At 40.7% G+C, this 27,525-nt stretch overlaps 1 protein-coding gene across 2 annotated transcripts in view; it reads left to right on the top strand.

Annotated features, from left to right (window-relative positions):
• The window catches only part of LOC109412683 (kelch-like protein 17), a 156,020-nt gene that overhangs the window by 75,004 nt on the left and 53,491 nt on the right, over nt 1–27,525 (top strand). For both annotated transcript variants that reach the window (XM_062850624.1, XM_062850623.1), the window contains exon 2: nt 4,546–5,130. In XM_062850624.1, the coding sequence (XP_062706608.1) occupies nt 5,105–5,130 (26 nt within the window). In that variant the 5' untranslated portion in view covers nt 4,546–5,104. The remainder of the gene's footprint in view (nt 1–4,545; nt 5,131–27,525) is intronic.

Genomic DNA, 27,525 nt, shown 5'->3' with positions numbered 1-27,525 from the left:
AACTCCTTGGGACCCCACATGAAACGCCCCTGTAACCTCCCTGTCGCTCTCCGCTATAAACGCCTCCTGAACGTCGTTGTCGAAAAACATCTCAGAATTTTAGAAGGAGAAATCTCAGAAGAAACTCCTTGAAAAATCTCAGAAGACTCTTAAAGAAATCCTGAAAGGAAGGAATGAATTCCGGATTCCGGAAGAAATCACGATTGAATTTCCCAGAAGGACGAATCTTTGAAGGAACTCTTGGATAAATCCCAGAAGCAGTATCTGGTCAATCTTGGAAAATCTTGGAGAAATCTCAGAAGAAAGACTCTAAGAAACTCCTTGAGAATTTTTTTAGGAAACTCCTTGTAAATTCGCAGAAGAAACTTTTGAAGCATTACCGAAAGAAACAATGAAGAAATTCTTGAAAAAAAAAATCCGAAGGAATTTCTTGACAAATTCAAGAAGAAACTTATTGAGGATTCCCAGATTTAATTCCTGGAGGACCAGAAGAAACTACTGGAGTGATTTCAGCCAGAACTCCTGGGGGTCCCTCGAAGGAACCTCTGGTGAAATCTTAGAAAGAACTCTTAGATATATTTCTGAAGGCACTCCTGAATGGATCATAGAAAGAACTCTAGGAGGAATCTGAGAAAAAATTTCCGTACGAAAATCAGAAAGAATTTATGGAGGAATTCAGAAGAAACTTCTGAGGAATGCCTAAAGCAATTCTTGGAGGATTATCAATCTGCAGCAGGCGAATCCGTTGAACTGGAGTTCTTCCAGTAGCCCATAGCTGTATACATGAGTACATAAAAATAGGAAAAATAAATAAAATAAACGCCATTTTTAAAGTGATGGAGACGCATGGTTATTCCATACGCATAAGTATGTGCAAAAAACTTGAAATGTTCAACAAAATGCAACTCAAAAACGACTTGAAGAACAGTTCTTATTTTTTATATGTTATGTAAAAATAGTTAAACTTTCGTTGAAAAATATGGAAAAGGATAGTCGTTGTGATCCAACATTGTGAAAATCATAAGAAAACTGATGGGTCTTAAGGACAGACTTATTAGAATCCCAAAATGGCCGCCACAATGGCTGACTTTGGCAACTACTCACGATTTTGAGCGCACAAATCTCTTCGTTAACAAAACCAGCGCACCTGATCTGCTTATTTTAGGCTTATTACAAGTGAGCAAGAACAGAATAATAAAATGCACTGTTGTTTGAAGCTTGCTTATTGAGATTTGTGCGTCTGAAGTTCTGATGCACTATTGAAGCGGGATTTCAAGACGTTTGTCCATAATAGATACCGATTTGCTGTTATCGATGCTGTTCATTTGTGTTACAGCATTGTTCATCTTCAGAGAAAAGCTTTCACTGATAATAATTATTCTTTTTTTCTTCTTGTGTTTCAGACGCAACATCTGCCTGTTGCCTTCAAAACATCCTCCAGGAATTCCTCCTAGACATTCGCAAAGAATTCCTCCAATAATCCCTTTGAAGCACTTTTTCAGAAATATCTCCAAGACTTCTTTTAAGAATTTCACCAAGAACTCCATCTAGAAATTTCTCCAGGAATTCCTTGAAGAATTCTTTTAAAAAATTTCTCAAATAATTCCTACAAGAATACTTCCAGAAATGTCTTCAAGAATTTCATGAAGGAATTTCTGAATTAAATGCTGGAGGAATTCCTGTAGTACTTTCTGGAAGAATTCATGTAGAAATTTTTGAAGATTTTCCTGGGGGAATTCTTAGAGGAATTCCTGGAGGATTTTCGGAGAAATTCTTGAAGTGATTTTTTTTCTGGAGGAATTTTTGAAAAAAATCCTGGAGGATTTCCTGGAGTAGTTCCTATTAGAATTCATGAAGTAATGTCTAGAGGAATTGCTAAAATAATTCCTGGAGGAATTTCTGGAATATTTCGGGAGAAATTCCTAAAATATTTCCCGGGACAATTCCTGGAATAATTCCTGGAGGAATTCCTACAGGACTCCCTAGAGGACTTCCTAGAATAATTATTGGAGGGATTCCTGGTGCAATACCTGGAGAAAATTCTGGAGGGATTTCTGTAGTAATTCATACAGCAATTCCTGCAGGAATTCCTGCAGTAATTCCTGGAGGAATTCCTGGAATATTTCTTCAAGGAATTCCTGGAGTATTTCCCGGAACAATTCTAAGAGGATTTTCTGTAACAATTCCTGGAGGAATTCGTAGAGTAATTCCTGGAAGAATTCCTAGAGTAATTCCTGTAGGAATTTCTGAAGTATTAGCTGGAGGAATTTTTGGAATATATCTTGGAGTATATCTTGGAGAAGAACTTGTAGAGCTTGAAGGTCTTAATTCCAGAATATTTTGGATGACCTAGATCACCAAGTGAATGTTGCTAAGATATCAGAATTGCACTCTGAGGCTCTAGAAGTAGTGTTGTGGCCAGTCCTGGGCACGGATTTTCGGACCCTCTATTTAGCAATCTCGGAATTGCAGTGGAGTTTGCTTTAAGCTGTAATTCAGTAGTGTAAGTCTCGTTTCAGTCCTAATTTTAGTACATGTTTACTTACAAGTTCTAGTCCTTTTCGTTGTTTTTCCTCCGTGTCTAACTAGTCCTGCTATTGTCCTGTGATTGTCCTGTTTAACGTTAATTATCTATTTATTATATATTGTATTCGTTTAGTTGAAAAGAGTGTACTTACAAAATGCAATTTGTTGTAATAATGGTTCAAGGGAATTTACAATTCACAAATAAATGTTCTGCCCGCATGGTACAAATTCAGTGTTTTGTTTATCTACTAGTTCATTGATGTGTTATGTGTATGTGTACATATTCTTCATCTTCTTCATGTCTGTCATTGTTTCTCACCCTGACGCTTCAAAGCTGACGTTGAGTCCGGTCTATTCACTGTGGTCAGTGTTGCCAGGCGATCCATTTCTGCAACAAGTAGCGAAGGCAGGGTTCGTAATTTTCGTTTTTTTTTATTCACTTAACCTAATTTACAGTTCTATTGTCCACTAGGGCACTACGTGAGCGAATTCAATTGACAGCTGAACCTATAGTATTGTACAGAGCCTAGATGTATTGTATTATACTTTATCGAACTGGTTGCCTTTCTGCTGCTTTCACTTTTCTACTCTACATGGTAGAATGATGAGCACAAGGATGATAGGTGGCCGTTGTTCCTTTCCAGTCCGATTGGGGGTCCATTATGAGTAGCAATTCGCCGATGTCCAGGTATCCGGGTCCGTTTGAGCCATGGGGCTCAGAAGAGGGTCAGTGTCAGCCGCTCTCAGTGAAGAGCAACTGACGAAAAATTGCAAGTTCCGGGGCTGGGAATCAAACCCATGACCATCCGCATATGATGCGAACGTGTGACCACCTACGCCACGGGCCCCGGCCATAATTTTCGTTTTAGCGATACGAAATAAGCTATTCTCGCGGTGGCGGGAGAACATGTTTTCATTATTTTGCTGGAGAAACACTTTTCCCTGTGTTTCCAGAGTGAAGAGAAACAAGAGTACAGCCTGTAGACCTCGGAGGTCCTAATTCCAGACTAGCTTGGAATGCCTGGAATATCCCATGAATATACCAAAAGCATTATAGTTGTGCACTGGTGCTCCATCATATTTTTACAATTAAATCATGATACAGTATGTAGATATCGTAAACCAACTTCAAAGTGTATTTGAGGCCATATGTATTTCACGGAATGTCCAACTCGCACAATATCGAGTTGCTCGTAGCATTGTGAATCATCAACGTGACCAAATTTCTTGAACAAAGTGAACACAAATGATGATAGATCCTGTAGATCTTAACCCTAAAAGGGATACCTGGGGTCCATTGGACCCCAGGCGCCTTTCAGAGCTCGTCTTTGATGGAACACACTCAGCGAGGTGACGAAACTGAGGCCATGAAGGTATCCCTTTTAGGGTTAAGAACATGAATTCCAGAGTAGTTTGGATGATCTAGATCACCAAATTCATGGACCATGGATTTTCTAGCGGTGCTTTGAGGCTTTTTGAGTACCGTAGAGTATGTTTTGAGATCTTTCATCGTGTACACAATTTGGCATAGAATGTTTGATTTGTGACACAAACTTCGGAGTAATTTGGCGGCCTTACAATAGCTCTGGTATGAAAACATCAACAGACTATGAAGGGTAGTAATACAATGTATGTCGAAGATCAGTCAAAACTAATGATGATAAGCAAAATGATGAAAATTGAGTAAAAATATGTAGAATTTACAAAAATTACGAAAAACAACGTATTTTCGGCTACCAGCAAAAGGCGGGAGAGTCCAAAGAAGGAAGGTACCATGCATTTCTAAGCATTGCACAACTATTCCCCTTGACTATAAAAAGACTCTAAGGTAAAATGTTTTAAAACAAAGAAGATATTGCATTTCTACCAAAAGAAGATCGTCCCGGGTGTTTACGGGTTAATCGACACCGATTGGGTTTTATCGCTGCTGTTCGTTTTTGTAATATAACAAGAAGGCATCATCTTTAACCAAAAGCCTTCTTTATTAATTATTATCCTATTTTTCTTCCTATGTTTCAGACGCAACATCTATCTGTTGGAGTATCGTTTTGTCATCGTAGAAAATTTAAAATAATTGCATACAGTCTCAAAAATAAAATCTAGAACACATATTTATTTCGATTAATCACTTAAATCAATAAACGGTACATGTGCGTGCGTGAAAGTGGCAAGCTCCGGGCAAAATAGGGAATCCACGTCGGCCTCGGAATGTCGTAAACCCGAGCCGGATGCCAACGTAGTCGAAACAGCAGTAGCAGCATCAGCATCAACGGCTTCATCAGCACGTCAGCAGCAACAGCAACCGCAGCAGCCAAAAATTGCAATCACGCACTTGAAATCACTCACAAGTTGCACAACAACCACGACTATCACCACCAGAAGTAAACCTAGTGGCGAAAGCACCAGCAGCAACAGTAAAGGTAGCAGCACTACTACAACAACCACCGAGGAGAAGGAAGAGGTTGACGAAGGGGACAGCAGTTCGGGACAGCTTGTTAGCACCAGAGGAATATGCACTTTGAGGGTGAAGATTTTCCTCATAAAACACTTGTCTAAGCTAGTCGCGTGCAACAAGAAGATGTTTCTGCCAGTGAAATCCAATACGTAAGTATCATCCTAATAAGTTTTTTAAATCTTTCAAAACTTATGATTTTTTTTTTCTCAATTAGGGGAAATAATAATAGGAAAAAAATCATGTGAATCGTGCTCAGATTTATTAGTTTGATTCACATGAAAAAAAATTATTGGATTAGTGTTGAGTCGACACAAACTTTATTTAAAAATTGTCATTTTTTTAATCCAGTGGCTCTATACCTCTTCCTTCCTTACTGATTATTTATTCAAAGAGTGAAATAATCTACTTTGCCAAAATCGAATCACCATCGGTTACCCACAAACTCCGCTTATGATTCCATCGATCAAAAACTTTCTCCTTCAGTTCGTTTCACACCACACTGTATATTGGAAAACTTATTCTACAAATTCCCCCTTTTTTCCATATCACAGACAAACAAACGCCTGACTTTCCATCGTTAACCTATCATACTTTTTTTGGTAAAAAAAAAAGATTGCTAACAGTAACTTTCCCAAACGCGCAGTGTGATTCGCATTCGATGGAAAAGTTTTCAAGAACATAGATTGACTGTAAAATGGTTTCAAGTGATATTTACGTCCGTTGGTCAAAGTCCATATTCTACTAAAAGAATCTCGTGGCAAGTGAAAATTATTTTTCCTTCTAACCGGGCCATTGTACTACATGAATCATAATTCCACGCCACTTTTTTTTACCACCTTCGGAAACATTAATCTGAAATCAAGTAGGATTTAGTATGCCCAAGAGCCACCGTCGTAGTGCTCGACGTGGCTCTAGGCGGAGTTGACTGAAATATGACCAACCGAAAGAAACGAGAAAAAAACCGAACAGGTTCAAAAGCTGCGCTTTCAACATGCCTATGGTCGGCGTTTTCAAGAGTGTGAAACGGCGTTTGAATATCAGAACAGACTATGTCTGAGCACGTGCTTGTGACGAGAGGATCAAAGAGTACCTAACACTTGAGACGGTTTACTGATGCTGCCAGCTGGAAAAACTAAGAGAAAAAATGGAATTAAAAAAGATGGTGAAAGTGTAACCTGGCATGCCATTTAAACAAACTCTTTCAGATGCAAAACACAAAATCCAAAATTTGGGTAGTCCTATGGAGACAATACATGATTTTATTCAAAAACGCACAAGTTGTAAACTATTGAATTTGCATGATCCGTACATTTATGCAAAATATGCTTCATTCAGCTAGCAGCAATGTAAGACTTAGAGTAATTTTCGCTGAGACCGGCCCATTATTTACACCTTGTTTTTAAAAATTCCTAAGGTGGCGATTTTCTGAAAGTACTCGCCGAAAAAGTAAGAAAAATGCATTTGGTAACTCAAATTGATGGACCCCTTGTTAGAGCCACAACCATTTTTGAGGACTCCTCGATTTTGGTCAAATGTTGGCGCATTTGAACTGTTGTATAATTCGAAAATTTCTGCAAACCACCTCCAAACGAAATGTTGTTTAAAAGAAGAAAGATAGAGCTACTATTTACAGTTGGGTCGATTTGACTTGCAAGACAAAGAGAACTTATACAGCCAACTGAATGCTGTCTGTCGTGGACAAGCTTCCGGAAGGTGATATCATGATCCTCTTTGTCGACTTCAACGCGAAGGTTGGTTCCGACAACTCGGACTATAAGCACGTAAGACACGTCTGGACAGTTACTGACCGACCCGGCTGACCAGTTGAAACGCTGGTTCAAACATTTTTTAATATTTTATCAAGTGTTGGCAACGCCGCCAACAGCTCAGCATGATCCGCCAAGGGTTCGAAGCATTACCCGTGTCAACACCGAAGCTCCATCATTGCAGGAGATAGAAACAGCCATCAGCCGAGATGCTTAAAGCTAACCCCGTTGTATCTGCACAACTGCTGCATCAATTATTCTACAATACATGGGAAACCGCGACATTTCCAGCCGACTGGATACAAGGCGTTTTAGTAAAGGTGCCCAAAAAGTATGACCTGACAGTATGTATGAGATAATTGGCGGGGTGTCATGTTGCTGTGCAGCGTTCTCAAAGTCCCCTGCAAAGTGATCTTTAACCGGATACAGGAGAAGATTGTCGCAACTCTCCGGCGGTAGCAAGCAGGATTTCCGATCCGGTGTGAACCATATTTTCACGCTCCGTATCATTCTGAGGCAAATCAATGAGTTCCAAGAGTCTCTCTTCCTGGTGTTCATTGATTACGAAAAAGCTTTCGACCGTCTGTATCACGAAAACATGTGGAAAACTCTCAGGCGTAAGGAAAGGTGTCCCTGAGAAAATCATCGGCCTCATAAAAGCACAGTACAGGGCATTCTCGTGCAGAGTACTGCACAACGGTGTCTTGTTCGATCCCATCCGGGTCGATGCTGGAGTGAGACAAGCCCAAGCAACACGACTTGTTCCAAAGCCAGTACCAGCAACATCAATGCAATTTATTCACTGTTCAAATTAAGGACAACAGTACACAATTGCTTCTTCTTTAAAACGCAAAAAGCGCAAATTTTAAATCGTTGTGCAACGTGAGCTAGGGGAAATGATAAAAAAATGAAAAAAATATATTCAGACTCGAACCATGGACACCAGGAGTATTAATCACTCACCTTACACACTACACCAGAAGCTCTGTGAAAGATTTGCTGCTCAATCCACCATAAAAGCTACTAAAGTTACGCGTTACTTCCTTGTACCGTCTTTGCCACAAGTTAGAAAGCTGTCAAAATAAAAAGACGCGCAAGTTTTCCGCAACACTTTTGGAACCTAATCTGAACAATGTTACAATAAAAATTATCAGGCTTTCCCCATTAAAATAAGTTGACGCCAATCATTCTTTCTTTCACTTTATTTCCTCATTTTCCCTATCTTTCCTACTCGTGCACGCACTTTTCTTCTTTCTTTTCTTCTTTCTTCCGTACTCGATGTTCGATGCACACCCCAATCATCATGCCTGCATGCAGCTTCCCTCTCTGGAGGTCCTTTCGTCCTTCAAAATCATCCGGAACGATCCAGCGCTGTAGGGAACTTTCATGCCCTTTCCCCTTTTGACGACTGTTGCACAGGCACAACGCGCACCCGCCATGGTCTGCCGCTGCGAATGTCATAGAATCCGGTCAAAATTGTCCTGCCTGCGAGACTCGACACCGACGTCCGACTTTCGCATCGGTTTGGATGGAACTGCCCGACCTCACTCGGATTAAAACCAAATCCATGAGCGTAGCGCAGCAGAGAATGAGTGATGAGTGCCTATGAAGAGAGTCTTTTTTGCATGATGACTGTTGCCGAGCCGATTTCTCGCTCTCATGGTTTCGCGACGAATGTCGCAAGGCACAGCGGTTTCGCTCCACGCTTGTATTCGTTCTACCTCGACTCTTATTCACGAACACAAAGGCAAAATACTGCCTGCGCTTTTATTGCAACTCTTTTAGACCAAAGCATAGAAAACCACATTTTGGATGATGTTGCAGGTGTTGCTTGGGAGGATGTATACTATCACCGCTACTGTGGTTACTGATCGTAATCGACGAGATCCTTGTAGATGCAAATTATCGAGAACCAAATCGTGCGTTGCTGTGGCACCCCTAAACATGGAGCACCTAAATGAATTAGTACTGGCTGATGACATTGGTCTCTAGCTCAACGGCGCTCTAATAGGCAGAGTAAGCTCGACGATCCTGCCGATCGCTCCTCGGCGGTAGGTCTCATCATCAACGTAAACAAGACCAAATCGTTGGATGTAAACACGGTCAACCCTTCCAGCTTCACGGTAGCTGGACAAGTAATAGACAATATTGAAGGCTTCCAATATCTTGGTAGCCAAATACCGGCCGATGGTGGCACCAAGATCGACATTAGTGGACGGATCAAGAAGGCGAGGGCTATCTTTGTGAGTTTAGGAAATGTATGGAAAACAATCAGATTAGTCGACGCACCAAAATTCGAATTTTCAACTTAAACGTGAAATCTGTGCTGCGCCAGTGAAGCTTGGTGTGTATCAGTGGAGAACACTCAACGACTGCAGGTCTTCATCAATAGATGCCTGCGGTATATAATTCGTGCATGGTGGCCTCACAATTGGATCTCCGACATGGAGCTCCATCGTCGATGTTATCAAAAGCCGATAGCGACAGAAAATCGGGATCGAAAGTAGAGATAGGGTGGCCACACTCTACGCAGGATATCGCAGCAGAGACAGACTCAGCGGCTCATGGCAGTGCAGCCTCAAGGAAATAAAGGAAGTCGACAGAAATTTGTCCTGGCGACAGGTCAAGGCGATGGCTGGAAAGCGCCCAGGATGGAGATCTTTCAATTCGGCAATCTGCACCACCATGGATGTGTGCTCAAAACTGAAAGTAATTAAATAATAAAAATCAACATATTATTAACTTCAATCGAAAGTGGTTGTCACTGGAAAGAACACTACATGGCGACCGTGACAGTATTTAAAGATAGCACGTTCGGGTTCTGTCTCGGTCGCCATGTGGTGTTCTTTCTTTCGATTGAAGTTGATATTGTGTGGCTTCGTGGTCGTGCGGCTAGTGTCACCAAGTACTTAGTCGCATCGTGCTAAGGAGCGCGGGTTCGATTCCCGCCGCAGCTGTCAGGAAAAGTTTTCGGCTAGGCCACTGGGCGGTTCCATGCCAGTCTGTTGTCTAGTGTCGTGCTTCCTTCAAAGAGCGAACAGCTCACTGGATGTACCAAACGTGTCCGTGTTTCTTTTCATATTAAATTGACTTGTTTTACTTCGTTGGGAACCCAGTGATCCAACTTTTTGCCTACAAGGCGAAAAAAGGAAAAGAATCATGAAATACACTCAGAGAGTCTTGGAATGAATTATAATTACACTACGCAGGTTACCCTTATCTAAGAATAAATAAATAAAAAAAGAAAACGCCTAATTTACAATGACACATATTGCCCATTGTTCGGCAATGGACACAAGAAATTTTAGGCGAAAGCACTGGACTGTATTGGCACGGCAGATAGAGAATTGGATGGGTTTCGGATAGGGAGGAAAATTCACTGGATCACTTTCACAACTTCACTACTTTATTCTCTAACTGCTATTTACACTTTACATTTATCACTTCGCGTTGTCGAAGCCACGCGAACGCTTGTAACTTCAAATTCAAACTGACCCGCTACTGCAAACGGGTCGCATATTTATATCGAAAAATCAATGTTTCAGAATCACGTGGAAGGCTCCACGCGTGCCTAGAACCCACGCGACGTTTCGGGAACCACCATCACCACGCTAGCTGCAGAGCGACGAGCATCGATGATGATGATGATGGCTACGGTGGCGGCGTTCGCTGCTGCTCTCACGGTTGGATCTCACGGCACTCACTCTCTCGCTGCTGGTCGCTGCTGTCCCGTCGGCTCGGGTGAGTGCGCGTGCTTCGTGACGGTCATCGATGACGGTTCCGATGCGATGGTTGGTGTTGGTTGCGCATCTCAGCATGCTGCTGCCCACGTTGGAAGCGCATCTTCGCGAACATACTCCCGCCCGTTGGAATGCAGTTCCAACTCTAATGGTCGTTTGTTGCTCATGTCCTTTAGGCGATGTCCTTACGAACTGCTGGTAAGTATGCTCCGGCTGCTGCACGTTACTGGCTATCCGTGTATCGCTTCGTGGACAATCGACGATGTTCTTCGCAATCTTTCCAACCGGCACTGGTTGGTAGTCCTTGCCTGGTAAAACGCGAACCAGGTTGACACATTCTGGGATGGCTTCAGGAGGCTTCTGCTTATCAACGCGCTCTACTGGATTCCTCTTGCGTTCGAAATGGAGCAACGTGTGATGTCTCTTTGTACATTTCCTGCACGACTTGCTGTTGGAACACGCTAAGCTACGATGGCCCTTTCGCAGACAATTAAAACACATGCTTAGCTCCTTCACCATGGTTTCACGCTGATCCATGGACAGCTTCTGGAACACGGAACACTTGAAATTCTGGTGCTGTCCAGAACAGAAGTCGCACACATATGTCGACGACACGAACACTGCGTTTGATGACTTGGGAGGCACTAACTTGGACGCCGTCGGCTTCTGGTTGGAGACCTTAGGATTCTGGGATACAATGGGTGCACTGTTCTCGCATCTCTCCAGAATGACGCATCGCTGCTTCAGGAACTCGATCGTCTGCTCGTACACTGGTAGCTCCGTCTGATCGATTGAAGCTTCCCACAACTCACGGGTTTGGCCATCTAAGGCACGAGTGAGCACAGTCACCACGAGTAGCTCCGACATTCCTGCAAGCGGTTGACCAAGCTTGATGAGGTTCTCCACGTGGCGGGTGCATTCATCGACGAGCCTCCGGAGTTCCTTCGACGATCTCCTTGCCATCTGTTTTAGGTTTAACAGGCCCAGGATGTGAGATTCCAATATTAGCCGCTTGTTGCCAAATCTCTCCTCCAAGATGTCCCATGCGCGCTGATAGTCGTTGTCCTGTAATGTCTCCAGATCGATCACACCAGCGGCATCTCCTATCAAGGAGTTTTCCAGGTGGTATAGCTTCACCGCGTCGGAATCTGATGAGCGCTGCATCAGATCCTGAAACATGGCTTTGAAGCGGGGCCATGCTTCATAATGACCATCGAAGGTTGGCAGTGGAGCACCAAATGACTGCGACTGAACGATGATCGGCTGTTGGTTGGAGACGTACGAAGGCTGCTGAGTTGATGGCGCAGTCAACTTCTCGTTCCGGCTCTCGAGCAGCACGGAAACCTCCTCGTACAGGTCCAAAAACTTGAGGTAACACTCTTCTTGCTCCTCAAGTCCATCTGATGGGGACAGAGCGATGATCTGTTGATGGAATCTGGTATATTCTGCATGGGCATTTTCGACGCTTCGTTGGTACACCTTTATCTGGGCTGGGGTTAGCTCAACGTTGTCCGCTTCTGATTTTTGAAGGATGGTCCGGATTCGGTTCACGTTTCGTTGAGCAGCTCCACGGTTGAGGAACAGCGCTCTCAGTTCTCCGTCCTCAGTTGAATCTGGCACCTTCTTCACTGGTGTTCTCTTGGGCGGCATCTTAATCGAGTTTCTCACGGGTCAGCAACGAAAATGTAGACAGGGATTCCGCCGCACTTGACACAGCGGATGGAACAGAGCACGGACTCCGAAGCGATGGATGCAATACCCCACACTACGACGGAAAACGGGAACTTCGCTTTACTGGATACGATCACTGGAACCGACGCGTGTGTCGGCACGGACGGAAGAAATCACTTGAAGATTCCGAAGCGACGGACACAAAGCACTACGCGACGATGGAATCAATCGCCTATTCGCTGGGAACCGACGCGCTTGTCACAACGGATGGAACACTATCACAGAATGTCCGGAGTGACGGAAGGTAGCACTACGCGACGGCGGACTCACTCGGGATACCACGAAAATCGACGCGTTTGTCGGACCGGATGGAATCGGCACCACACGAATTCCGGAACGACGGGTGAAGTCACTATGCGACGACGCGGTTTACACTCGCAGACCGACACGGATACGGACGTTGTCGAAGCCACGTCCACGCTATTCACTGCACAGCACGCTGTTGAAGCCACGTGCACGCTTCTGAAACTACGCACTACCGCGCTGTCGAAGCCACGCGGTACGCTTTTTAAATAACACACTACCGCGTTGTTCAAGCCACGCGGAACGCTTTCACACACTACCGGATCCTTATCCGGCTCGAAGGACCAAATTGTGTTCGGCAATGAACACAAGTTATTTTAGGCGAAAGCACTGGACTGTATGGCACAGGGTATAGCAGAGAACGGGGGATTTCGGACCACGAGGAAAAATTCACTTGAGCACTTTCACAACTTCACTACTTTATTCTCTAACTGCTATTTACACTTTACATTTATCACTTCGCGTTGTCGAAGCCACGCGAACGCTTGTAACTTCAAATTCAAACTGACCCGCTACTGCAAACGGGTCGCATATTTATATCGAAAAATCAATGTTCCAGAATCACGTGGAAGGCTCCACGCGTGCCTAGAACCCACGCGACGTTTCGGGAACCGTCGCTAGCTGCAGAGCGACGAGCATCGATGATGATGATGATGGCTACGACGGCGGCGTTCGCTGCTGCTCTCACGGTTGGATCTCACGGCACTCACTCTCTCGCTGCTGGTCGCTGCTGTCCCGTCGGCTCGGGTGAGTGCGCGTGCTTCGTGACGGTCATCGATGACGGTTCCGATGCGATGGTTGGTGTTGGTTGCGCATCTCAGCATGCTGCTGCCCACGTTGGAAGCGCATCTTCGCGAACACCCATTTTACTGGCATTTTACCAGATTTGCTGGTATGTCTGAAACAAACTGGAAAAACTTGTAATTAGAAGGCACGAAATGTTGCTAACTGACAAATTGAAAGATGAAATTTGTGAAAAAAAAAGCGTTCTGGTGGGATTCGAACCCACGACTCTGCATGCACTAGACCGGCGCTTTAACCAACTAACCCACAGAACAAGTAATGATTCTGCGGAATAGAAAGCCAAACTAACTCCGAAGCCACACCTTGAACACTCCTATTTCACAAATTCATCTCTCTTTCGGCTTAGATGCCAATCCACAACACACTCCTATTTGTGCCCACTAACTACAAGTGAGAGCGATTTTTATGAAGCCGAGACTTACTCTCGCACTCCGTATACCCAGCCACCAGGCAGTTTGTTTTGCTGGTGTCGCTTCGAGAGCTCGACACGGTCGGACGCTCAGACGACCGAACTGACGCAAGGAAGGATACAATGACACATATTACCCATTTTACTGGCATTTTACCAGATTTGCTGGTACCTATGTCTGAAATATACTAATTAGACAATAGCAAAACAAACTGCCTGCACGCAAATAAAACCGTTCCGATATTCGGGAACAAATAATCATGAAAAGCGAAACCAATGGCCTGTTCAAATTTGTGATTGATTTCTAGTTAACGTGATTAGACCATCCAGTTTCCGTGATCAACTATCTTAAATATTAGAACACAAATCATGTTGGCTCTACAGAACTACCCGTTCCGTAACGCTTCTCAAAAAGAAGAACTTTATTCACGATATTGAGGTATCCAAAAACAACATTCGTGATTTCTTTCCTGTTTGCGTGAACTCCAATCGTGCTCGCTGTCATTATTAGTAACGCACGCGCAAAAACAAACGTCCAGCCGGTAGTCACCTTCCACATAGTCGTTTCACTTACACAAAATCCGTTTGTTTTGCCAAATTATGGATATTCAAATACGTAATAATATAATAAATAAAAACCCCTTCATTCAGCAACCAAGTGAGCAATAGCAATTGTTGTCAAAATAATATAGTTTTTGTGAATGTTTTGGAGCTGCTTAGCTGTGTTCTGGTGGGCCGGAGCTCTTCAAACTGCAGCAGCAAGTACAGACCGGTATAATCGTTATTGGTTCGTTCTCATCATCGTATGGCGATAGTTTATTATTGAATTCATGAGATTTAGTGATCAGCGTCCTCACAATCGTCACGTATTTGATTGTGGTATGTGCAAATGTAAGTATGGTGTAAAAATGATACAGCAGGATCCACAAAAATGCCGCAAACTACATCTTCAACGAAAACCAGACCGTGATGTAAGTTCCTACGTCCATGATCAAAATCACGATTACCGGAACATAACCATGAACAAAGTTCTCGCTTCTGTCTACACAGTTCTCATTTTCACGAACAGACCGATGCTTGCAGGAACAAAAATCACGTTAGCTTGATTTTTGCTTAGCGAGAGTGCTTCATTCCGCAGGCGTTACGCATACTTTGCGGAACACAGTTCCTGATAGTTCTTGGTGCCGTGATTTTGATTCATGGTGTATATTTGTAAACGTTGTTCCAGCTTGTTCACGAGTTCGTGACTGGGGTTTGACGTTTTCTGGAACGGTTTTATTTGCGTGTGGTGGCTAGGTATGCGGAGTGCGAGAGTAAGTACACATAACATAAGTGGAACTTCATGGTCAGAGCGAAGGAAAAAGTTGTATCCTTTTCCAGCACGCGAAACTGTTATATCTTTCATAAAAGGCGTCGAACTGTCACTTATTTTGGTAAACAAAAAACATCTGATCCAACCAGTATTCCAGTTTTGGCAAAGAATACAGGAACAAAGATTGGTATCTGAAATGTGCGCAAAACTTGCTTCTGAAAATCCACTTATTCATGTTGTCATAAATTCATTGAAAACTTCGAAATAGCATATGTACGTTCCACATATCGATCTCCTTTTATATTTAAAGCCATAAAACGTACTTTCGACTTGAGTTTACAAAGTTTTATTATAATTTATGCCCTATTTTAGATCTCCACGTGCTGCCAGTCTAGATCTATGAGGTCTTTGTTTAACTTCACAGCAATGAGAAATGGTATACACGCTGAAAAATAGTATGACAATAATGTTATAATGCATTTGACATTTCGATGCCCTGTATACCAGCGTACGAACTCGGAAAGGCATCAACTTTTTGAGCCAGAATTCCACTTATGTTATGTGGTAAGTATCTGCTTCATAAAAATAATTCGCTCTCACTTGTAGTTAGTGGGCACAAACAGGCAGTTTGTGGATTGGCATCTAAGCCGAAAGAGAGATGAGTTTGTGAAATAGGAGTGTTCAAGGTGTTGCTGCGGAGTCAGTTTGGCTTTCTATTCTGCAGAATCATTACTTGCTCTGTGGTTTAGTTGGTTAAAGCGCCGGTCTAGCACATACAGAGTCGTGGGTTCGAATCCCACCAGAACGCGTTTTTTTTTCACAAATCTCATCTCTCAATTTGTCAATTAGCAACATTTCGTGCCTTCTTATTACAAGTTTTTCCAGTACGCCTAATTTAGGCGGATAGAACAGGAAGAGCAAGATATAAATTGGGAAGAAGCGACGAATGCGTTAAAAAAAATCATATTAGGATAAATGGGAGTCTATGATCACCATATACTCCAAAGAGCCATTGATGAATGATGATGGTGGGAGGGTACCCTTCTTCTTCTAGAATATGAGCCCCTTTGTTAATCCTATTTCAAAGACAAACGTTTTAGACATCGATTGCTTTCATAATTTATTGTTATCATGCGTGCTTACTCCTTACAACAAAACACAAAAATTAAGAAAATCTATTTTCGATAGAATGAAAATGATAGAACTTTGCTTAAGATGAGTACCATTTCCTTATCCTTGCTTCAAGTGCTCAGATGAACTCACTAATAAAACCGACGAGTTCCTGTGCCAGGTTGGAGGTGTCCTAAATTCGAATCTTTTTTTTTTTTGAGGAGTTTGATGCCAATTATTTTTTACTAAAAACAAAACATCACTCTAAGACAGAATAACCTCAAAATGAGTTAATTTTTACTTCTTAAAATTGTATCAAGACCTGTTATAATTGTGATATGGCCAATGTGATAGCCAATTATTGTTATATATTTTTTTATTTTAACACCAAAATGGCTAACTTAATAACTCATTCCGTCAGTGTTGGTAAAAACTCATATTCTCCAATCTCATGGTTGAGTTGTTTCACGCGCGATTCTTGACTCGCCAAACTCACCACCGAAAAAATCATGCATGATTTGACTCGTGATTTCACACTTTGCTGTATTTCTTGTTGTTGTTATTATTTACATCGAAGTTTTTAGGATTGCATGGTAGAAGAGAAGCATATCTAGCGTTCAGCAACATTGAATGTCGGTCAAATTGATTTGAATTCGTTTCACAAGCAAACGAGATTTCGGCGCTTGACTGAGAGCATGCAAAATGAAAAACTCGCGCGTGAGAAAACGATTCAGGATCGCGCGCAAGTTTGCTCACGCAGGAGCGGTTCATGAGTGTGCTTTGAGTGTGAGTTTACCAACACTACATTCCGTTATCATACTGTGAAATAATACCTCTACCACTTATTGATCTCTAATTCCTTTGTGATCGGGAATGCCATGCCCACTGGCATCTTATAGTAACAGTTACAGTTAATAATTCTCGGATACTTATTCAAAACGGCGTATCAACATAGGATTTGCGTGTATTATACGTCGTTTTGAAAAAGTATCCGAGAATTGTGGAAATGCTCAATCAACACTAAGCTAAGGAGCAGATTACGTGCCAGTTAAAATATTACGCCAGAATATTTATTCTTTATATATTCTTTAAAGAAAAGTGTCTCTATCACCCCATCAAATCGACTAGGAAGCTTGGCAATACCTAGCTACATATGCTAATGCTATGACGCCCGGGCATTCGCTATTGTTTGTACTTTCTTCTATATCTATCACGTCACCGAAGAAAGCAAGAAAAAAGTTCATTGACATGTTTTCCGAAGGCGACAACTCCCGTCGTCGTCAGTGCGGGTGTCAGAGCGCCTTAGCATGACACACCCCACTGCACTACTGGTGCCATTGTCGTCGAACACAAAACACAGTTCCATGCTTGCTTATAATATCGTCGTAACATAAGCTAGACCGAAGGAAGTAGAATCACCAGACTCTGGCCTGGCCACCATATCGGCGGGTCAAACAGGGTAGGATTTATGCTGTTGGGGTCGTGTCCGGTTACGTGTATTTCCGTAGAGGTCGGTGTGCCTCTTGCCAAATTGGGTAGTTCAATTTTTGGGTCAAATGCACCAGCGGACATGCTGTTGTTGTAAGGTTTTTACATTGACCGAGATGTCAGCTCCCATTCATCGGTAAATACGTTCGGGTTGCGTAACGTATTGATTCGACCCTGTCGCCTATCCGTGGGGACAATGCTCCTTGATAGGCAGGCGTTAAAACGATTTCCGGGTGCCCATTTCAGTTCGGTCGGAAACACAATCCCTCGGCGCGGTGGCGGCATATAAATAGCGATAAGAAGCGCAAAGGAGCTGTCTAATTCCTTTTCTCGGTTCGGTAGGGTATTGTTTCGTGTGTTTAACGGGATTATTGTTCCCAGAACGGGTGCCAACTCCTACGCAAAGTGTGATGAAGTGTATACTCGGTTATTTTTATATACAGTGGCAGACATTCGTTTAGCCAAGACATTTTTTTTTCTATTTTTTCGAAACTGTCATAACTTTTAGTTCTTTTTTTGGTTTTTGAAAGATCTTCTAGGTAATTTGCATTAGCAAATGGAATGAAACAACATATTATTCATTTTTTGGCAGTGAAATACAAGAAAAATAGGAAACAAACGGCATCTGAATGTTTTGTTTTGTATTGTAAAATGGAGCACCCAGCTGAACAGTAGAAACGGTGCTCTTATATTAATAGTAAAAATAATTAGGAGCTTCAATAGTTAAGATTAAGGTACGTCTGTCACGCCGAGTCCTCAGAAGCTATCCCAATCAGGATGTTTAAACTTTATAAAAATCCCATCAGGCATTTTGTAGGCATTCCAAAAGGATTTCTCCAATGATTAATCTAGGTTTGTCCCCAGGAATGCCCGATAGTATTCTCTAGACATTTCTGAAGAGTGCTAATGAAATACCTTTAAGAATTCCTCTAGGATTTTCTCCTGGGATTCCTTCAGGGAGTCCTCTTGAAGATCCTTAAGGAATTTCTCCAGTGATTTATGCAAGGATACTTTCAGATATAAATCCTCCAGAAGATCTTCATGTGGCATCATAAGAGGAATTTTCGGAACTGCTGGAGAAATCTCTTGAGAATTTTTTTTTTGAAATTCCTCCAGTAAAGCCTGATGAGATTCTGCTTGAAATTTCTTCTGGGTTTCTCCAAGGATTCCTCATAAAATTGCTCCGGTGATTTCTTTAGCGAGTTCCCCAAGGATTCATCTAGGATTTCCTCTCGGGATACCTCCAGAAATTTTTACTGGGATTTCAGCATGAACTTCGGCTAGTTTTTCGCCAATCATTCTTGGTGAGATTTCTGAAGCACTTGCAGATGATATTTCTGCAGTTATTGTTCATAAAAGTCCTCCAGGAATTCATGGAAGATTTCCAGCAAGAATTGCTTGAATAGTCCTAGTAAAACTTCTTGGAGGATTGCAAACACTTATGCCTGGAAAAATCCTACCATCATTTTAGTAGTCAACTCTACAGAAATCCTTAATGGAATTTGAAGAGGATTTCAAGTAAAAAAAACGAAGAGGAATTCCAAGAAGGGTCCTAAATGAAATTTTGAAGTTATCCCTGAAAAAAATCTCTGGGTGAATTTCTGAAGGAATCCATATAGAGTCCTCTATAACAATCCTCTCTGGGATTGCAGGATGAATCCCGTCAAAAATAATTAGAGGAATCCCAGCAAGAGCTCATTAGGATGTTTTGAAGGCAACCATGCAGACATTCTAAGAGGAATTTGTGCAGGAACTTTTCAAAAATCCCAGTAAGCCTCATATAAGAGACTTCCTGTAGAAATCCCATTCCTAAAAGATTAAATAGAGGAATTGTTGAAGAAACTCTTAGAGAAATCCACGGAGAAAAACCAAGAGCTCTTGGAGGAATCGATGGGGAAATCTTTTGAAAAATCCTTATCGTATTCCCCCACAAATGTCTGCTGGGAAATTCTTGCTGACATATTCACCAACTTGTGACGTAGTTGGGGGTTTAAGATCTCTCAACACTAAAGAAATACTATCAAATTCAATACTGTTCAGTTCATCTAAATTAGACATATTCACCTACCAAAAGGGGGGGGGGGTTGGCGGTAAGACGGACATGTTTAGGAAACGCTCAATGTTGACAGTGTAAACAATACGATAGTTAAATTTTTAACTTCATACTACATATTTACATCAACTAAGATACTTTACAGTCTACAAACCAATTTTGCAATAAAATTTGATTTTCCATGACTTTTAGGATAATCAAAATGTGTTCTCCAAATTAATGTTTTTTAACGGTGCGCACAGTTGTTCCGCCATAGGTCATTAATCCAAAAATTTGACCACAATGAAACTGTGATATCATTACGGTAACATAAAGTTTTATACTTTAATAACTAGTGTCAATCATTACTTTTATTAAATGTATGCCGAAACTTTTCCGTAAATCTCATGAAAGTAGTAGTTCTTGAGGAGACAATTTAATTGAATTTTTCTAATTTCAGTCCTATGCATTCATCACTCTATTAAAAAGTATCAACCACTACACATGTATTTGGTTGATTATGTTCGATTCTTGCATAGTTTGAATCGATGTTTATCATAAATTTAGATACCATTCTTTATTATTTGAATAAATGTGACTGAATTAGATGCTTTTTCCGCAAAGTGTCCAGCAATTCACAAGCTGTAATGGCCGCCACAATCATGCTCACATTCTGGTAGGGATAGGCCGATCTGACGTTTGGCTTGTGTCGTTTGACAGATGATCGATAAGTTTTATGATCGATCTTATCGACCAGCTACCAGATAGTGAGCATGATTGTGGCGGCCATTACCGCTCATAAATTGCTGGATAGCAAAACTTAAAATTTTCAATAAGCCGAAAAATATGTTTCCCCTTCTGACCCTTTCGAACATTCATCTATATAACTTTCCTATAATCTAAGACAATCATTTACTGGCGAATTCAGCTGCGACCGTTTGCGATCAGATTGGTGGTAGTCACGTAAGTGTCGTACCTTCAATATACTCAAAAACAAACAAATATCTTCCTCATTGCAGGGAACACTTTTCCCAGCTTTTACCATCTCAATCTATCACATTATGTATGTGTGTTGTACTATTCTTGAGCAGTTATGATTACCGTGGACCGCCTAAACAAACATTAGTTTATACAAATTAGTTGGTACCGTAATCTGGGGGGTAGTTGATCAGCGGGGTGAAGTTGATCACATTGGGATCCACATCCTTCAACCGCTGAGGACGCCACAGTTCTGTATCAATGGAAGAACTTTTGATGTAAATCGATTGTGTGAATATAATTGAAGAATTTTTTAAGGTTTTTATGGCAATTGTGACAGATTTTACATAAAAATATCGACTTTTTTGGATGTGTATTGAAACTCGCTGACAAGATTGCCTTTCAAAAAATCGCCTCCCAGCAACGCCTTGTTTATCAGATGACTCACAAAACACTTTTATTTATTCATGGTAGGCTTATTGAACATAGCTTTGAGTTAAAATCGATGTTAACACATAAGTTTGTTGGAGCAGGTCCACCATGGCCATAAAGGCCATAGCGAGGCTAGCTCCGTCGATGCCTGTTTCTAAATTACAATGAAAATAAAACGCTAGACATCTTCCATCAAACTAGACGGCTGCCGACTGATACCTCAATCTGCAACCGTCACACTCTTTATTCCATTCAGGTATATACAATTCAACAATCTTCTTCCATAATAATATACCTCTGCCATCTCTCCAACAATTGTACCTACCAAAACAATACTGCCGCCGTTCACGTACCTGAAGGTTCGACGCTACCCGAGCGTTCAACGCTACCTAACTTCCAACACTTCTCCTTAGCGTCGCAACCTTCAAACCACGATTACCTCCTCCTGGCTCGAAGCTCCTCCTTACTCCAACGCTTGGCAAGTGGCCCAACTCCGACGCTTGCACCATCTCTACACCAGTTTCGAGCTCCGACCAGGTCCATCTCCGAGCTCCACCTTCATGTTGTCTTCCGGATCACTCCTCCTGTCGCCAACCTCTTCGTCCGGGTGCGACCACCGAGCTGCATCCGATCCAACAAACCTCGAGCTCCGTCCGGTGACCAGCCAGCAGTCATCCAGTTGACCCGTATCGCCAACATTCCCATGGATCCTGTCCTCCGTTGCAGCCAATCCATCCGCCCAAGGATCCCGTGCTGCGACTCCGCGACTTATGCGGCCGATCCTTCTCCCAGTCGATACGTGCTGTGGAACACGCTCCTGGGCCCATAACCTGTTGGAGCTAGTCCACCATGGCCATAAAGGCCATAGCGAGGCTAGCTCCGTCGATGCCTGTTTCTAAATTACAATGAAAATAAAACGCTAGACATCTTCCATCAAACTAGACGGCTGCCGACTGATACCTCAATCTGCAACCGTCACACTCTTTATTCCATTCAGGTATATACAATTCAACAATCTTCTTCCATAATAATATACCTCTGCCATCTCTCCAACAATTGTACCTACCAAAACAATACTGCCGCCGTTCACGTACCTGAAGGTTCGACGCTACCCGAGCGTTCAACGCTACCTAACTTCCAACAAAGTTTTATTTCAAAAAAGCATATTTGTGCGAAAGTGAGATTTTTTTTAAGGTAATTGCATACCTTTAGGCGTTTAATGTGGGTCATTCTGTAACTTACTAGACTTTATTTTATTTTTAACATACAAATTACACCAGTTGTAAGAATTTTAAAAACTTATTCAGATTCAGCATCATCAAATTTAGTTTGGTCAATAATTTTCCATTCTTAGAATGTTATGTCATTGGTTGATCAACTTCATCCCGGATTGAAAGTTTTCAAATTTGGCCATTTGAGCAATTTTTATAAAATTAAGCAATTTCTTGTAAGAATTTCGTTTACGGAACTTGAAACAGGTCCACTCAGTACATGTTTTAAAAATATTTGTTTAGAGGCATGTGCATTGTACTTGATTTTATTCAAAAGAATAGAGCAACAGTGATCAACTTCCCCCCAGATTACGGTAATAAATTTCGGCTCCGTAAAGCTAAAAACTTGATTGAGTCCATTTTTATTAAACATGCATCAAATTTAGCGGTTTCACCATAAAACTAGAGAAAATAATATTTATGACCACCCTGCCATGGCTGGAACCAGTGTGGTGTGTTTGAAACGGACAGGTAGAGTGTGGAAACTTAGCTATAATAAGCCTTTAATTGTGTTAAATGATGTTTATGGCCGTTTATTCAACGATCAAATCTGACTGTACATGTCAATAGGTGCTCCTCCGTGATTGATCTGAGCTGGTACCAATTGCACTGAGATCCAAATGAATGAGGGCTGGAACACTCCACTTATTCTCAAAGTGCAATTTAAGCAGCTCATACATTCTTGATCAAAAACGGCGGTCAACAACGGTCAGTTGGGAAGGGAAAGGAATGTTTGAGTGTGTTGGTTGTTGCTACTAAAGACCGAGAGCACCTCTGCATTTAGGACCGTTCATTTTCGACAAATCAATCATAGTAGAATCTAAATTTGGCTTTAAATCTCTTAGCGGGAAGTATTTGTACAAATTTCTACAAATCAATTTCGTAAATTGGGTTAAAAAAACAACCAAACACTGATAAACGCCTAACAGTATGCAATGCCATGGTAATTTTAAGAAGTATAATCTGTTGCTAGTATACAAAATACTAGCAACAGATTATACTTCTTGAATTCCAATATAATACTTTTTTATACAAATAATCAATACGATGTGCTTTACACGGCTTCTATGTATAATCGTTTTTGTACTCCATAGATGTCAATCTGTGAATAATGTGTTTCTCATAGCACTATCAAAGTAATCTCCCAAAACCGTTCGTTTTACCCATCCGCAAGGGGATCCGTTTTACCCCAACACAATCCAAAATATTCGTTCCACCGCCTTTTTCCATAATCAATGAAATTTACCTGAATTTCGTTGTGTATGGGACGGAACAGTTTAAAAACAACTGGAAACACAATATAAAATGCGAAAACTTAGCATTTTAATGTTAAAAAGCCTATATACTGCCCCCTAAAGTTAGATCCCATCACAAATGTGTGAAGTCTTGTAAACTATACTGCTTATTTTTTTTGCACTTTTGACATATGCATTCTATCATATAGTGGTTCAATAATCATCAACAGATAAAAAGAGAGGGTTGATCGTAAAAGAAAGCCCAATTTCAGCTCTTAAGTGGTGGAACTATTCACCGGTCTGACCCACCCGGTCCGTCTTACCCTCACCCCCCTACTAGGGCATTTAGCCGAAAAATGTTGCATTTTATTCAATTTTGGAAAGCTGAGCATGAGAATGATCATTGGTGACCGTACAACTTCGTAGTTGCTATTCCGTCATTAAACAGAGCCAGAGGAATTATGCTGATAACTAGGGACAATGGAAATTCGCGGCAAAATTTCCCAAATTTCGCGGGCTACGATTGTGAATTTCGCGGCAATTTCGCGGACTCATGATTTTGACCATTTTGTAGAGAAAAACTTGAATTTTGAACACCAAATGAAGAATTCATTTGAATCTTGTGAGGGTAATCATAAATTCATCGAAAAAGTAACAAATCAGATAAAAGCATAGATTTATAATGCATTATATTTTTATCTTGCAAATAAGGAATCGTAATTTACTTTACACTGTCCAAAGTTAACAACCTTTTTTTTGTTTAAAAGTTTAAAATAAATGGAAATTTGTAGGGTCTTTTCTCAAATTTGCCAAAATTCGCGGCATTTCGCGGGATATTTCAAATTTCGCGGTCAAGACCCACTTTTGCGGATTTCGCGGCTTCCGCGAAATCGCGAATTTCCATTGTCCCTACTGATAACCAATAAATGGCGCTTGCGATTACCACACGGTCCTCAATTTACACGTTCTGAGATGTTTAACTTTATTGGGTCAATAATGGCACCGACCACATCCTTACGGTCAACTTGGGAGGGAAGGAATGTTAGTTTGACAACCATTGGCGTTGCTAATACAGCTTGAACACTCCCGATCAAAAGTTTGGGGTCATCCTCTCAAAAACATGTCACTTTTTTAGGCCCATATCTTCGCCAATTTGCTTCCAATTTCAAAAACCTAGGTCTCATTCAAAAGATAATAAGTCAAAGAAATTTTGAACATGATTTAAAAGAAACTTTTTCAAAAAAAATTGTATGTAAACTTAACCCAAAGTTGCCAAATTTTCTAAAAAATGAATATAAACTTTCGGCAGTGTCGCTGGAAATTGGGTCGACCAAATTTTAAGATGAGAGCGGTAATATAACCCATTTTCTATTAGCTTTCAACTACTTTTTACAGAACTTAGCTAAAAAATCTAGAAAAATAGTTATTAGGTAAATTAACTCTTCATGTCATCGACCAAAAGTTTGGGGTCACCCCTCAATATGATGTATCAGCCAAAAGTTTGGGGTCACTTTCGTAAAACATGGAAAAGTTCATTGGTGATATCTTCGTCATCTATAGCTCAGTTTTAATTCTTTTTGGCTCATTTCAAAGATAATTAACTAAATTAACGTTTGATTTCTTTAACTTAACGTATTTAACGATTTTTGTATATAAAAATGTTATGAAAAGTTAACACATTTCAACACACTTCAAAAAATAAGGCAACTTTACGTTAAGTTTTAGTATGTAAATTTCAACAAATATGTGTGGTTCAATGTCTATGCAGTAAGTATCATTTATTTTGTTTCAAATAAGCCAAGAAGAATTGAAATTGAATGAAAGATGACAAAGATATCAACAAATCACTTTTCCATGTTTTACGATAGTGACCCCAAACTTTTGGCCGATTCATCATTTTGAGGGGTGACCCCAAACTTTTGGTCGATAAGATGAAGAATTAATATACTTAATAACTTTTTTTCTAGGTTCTTTAGCTAAGTTCTGTAAAAAGCAGTTGAAAGCTAATAGAAAATGGGTTATATTACCGCTCTCATCTTAAAATTTGGCCGACCCAATTTCCAGCGACACTGCCGTAAGTTTATATTCATTTTTTAGAAAATTTGGCAACTTTGGGTTAAGTTTACATACAAAATTTTTTGAAAAAGTTTCTTTTAGATCATGTTCAAAGTTTCTTTGACTTATTATCTTTTGAATAAGACCTAGGTTTTTGAAATCGGACGCAAATTGGCGGAGATATGGGCCTAAAAAAGTGACATGTTTTTGAGGGGGTGACTCCAAACTTTTGATCGGGAGTGTATGTACTACACTCATTGCACAATTATGGGTCACACACAATTATTAGTCACTTTCCACTTTAATAGATAAATGCTAAATAATTGCAAGCTTTTGTTAGCTATTATTATTTTTCGCACATAAGTTGATTTGTTTTGTGTCACTATACATATCGCACACGGGCTTATACATCAAAACATACATATTTTCAATATTTTTTTGTTCGGCGCAAAACTAGCTGTCAAAGTAACGCTTCGATTGTGAATATCGGACAGTGCGTGCGCTGCTTTCGTAAGCTCTGTAAAAGCGAGCTTCAGTGATTTTCATGTGCGAAATGGTATCGTCACCAGAACAAAGGTATAATTAACGTTCTAAATGTAGAAATTCATGTGACTGCAGCCAATTAGAGCTTATTTTTGGCAAAATTTAAGTGACTCATTATTGTGCCAAGGAACACCGAAAATCACACAATTATGGGTCATTTTTTGTGCAGCATAATATTGACAGTTCTGCGTACATGGGCATTGCATACTTTTAGGCGTTTATCGGTGGTTGTGTTGGAGATTTTGATCCAATTTTGAAAAATTGATTCCAAATCGTGAAAACACGCTTCGTTAAGAGGTTTGAGACCAGTTTTAGATTCTACTATAGTTGATCTATCGAGAATAAGTGATCATTCATTGAAAAAAAAAGACAAAACATTATTTTTGAGCCGATTTCTCTTAAGTGACCCATAATAGGCAACAAATTGACCCATAATTGTTACACAGCCAATTTTGACCCATTATTGTGGTTTTCATTATTCACCAACATTTTAGTAATTTTCACCGCCTAAAGTGAATTTTACAAGCAGATTTTTATTTAAAACAATAAAGAGGGGCTTCAATGATGAGAATATAAAATAAAAATAATGAAAGTGTTATTTTTGTATGAAAAACGATTCATATTATGAAATGGGTGTTCCTTGAGTGACCCATAATTGTGCAATGAGTGTACTGAACCTTCCACAGTTAACGCGGTAAAAAGTTTTTGATATTTTTCGCACCCTTATGCTCATATACCTTATGCTCAGCTTCAGGTTCAGGTTCAGCTTCTAAAATAAGCTGTAGGTGATTGAATTTAAATATGTCGAAATTTGGTCGAAATGACATTTTCAGCACTGGTAGGGAGTGATGGATATTTACATAGATCAGGACTTTGGCCCTCGGTAATGAAATTTATTCTTCACTGTTAAGTGGAACTGCATGCAGAGCAAGACTCAAGCTAGGATGGTGGCTACCTACATACATACATACATACATACATACATACAGATCAGGACTTTGGCCCTTGTTTGCATATACACTGAGAATATGTTCCTGAATACAACTGAAATCAACAAAAATATCGAACTGGAGGAATAAAATTTGATCATTGATCTACAAACTAATTCTTTGTAAAATATCTGTTCACAGTTCAGACCTACATATTTGAAAATATCTTCATTTTAGAGTTAGATAACTAGAGTTGCTGGTTCACCAAATACTAATAGTAACTATCGATATAATAGCAGAAACAAAGCTAATCAAAGCTCATGCTTGTGTAATATATAGTATTAATGTTCTTTATTTGATATGATGGAAAACTTTTCTAATGTCTAATCATTATGCGTCCTATCTG

Source organism: Aedes albopictus, chromosome 2, assembly GCF_035046485.1.
Source record: "Aedes albopictus strain Foshan chromosome 2, AalbF5, whole genome shotgun sequence".
Classification (NCBI taxonomy): Eukaryota; Metazoa; Arthropoda; class Insecta; order Diptera; family Culicidae; genus Aedes; species Aedes albopictus.
This window is presented reverse-complemented; position numbering and strand designations above follow the sequence as displayed.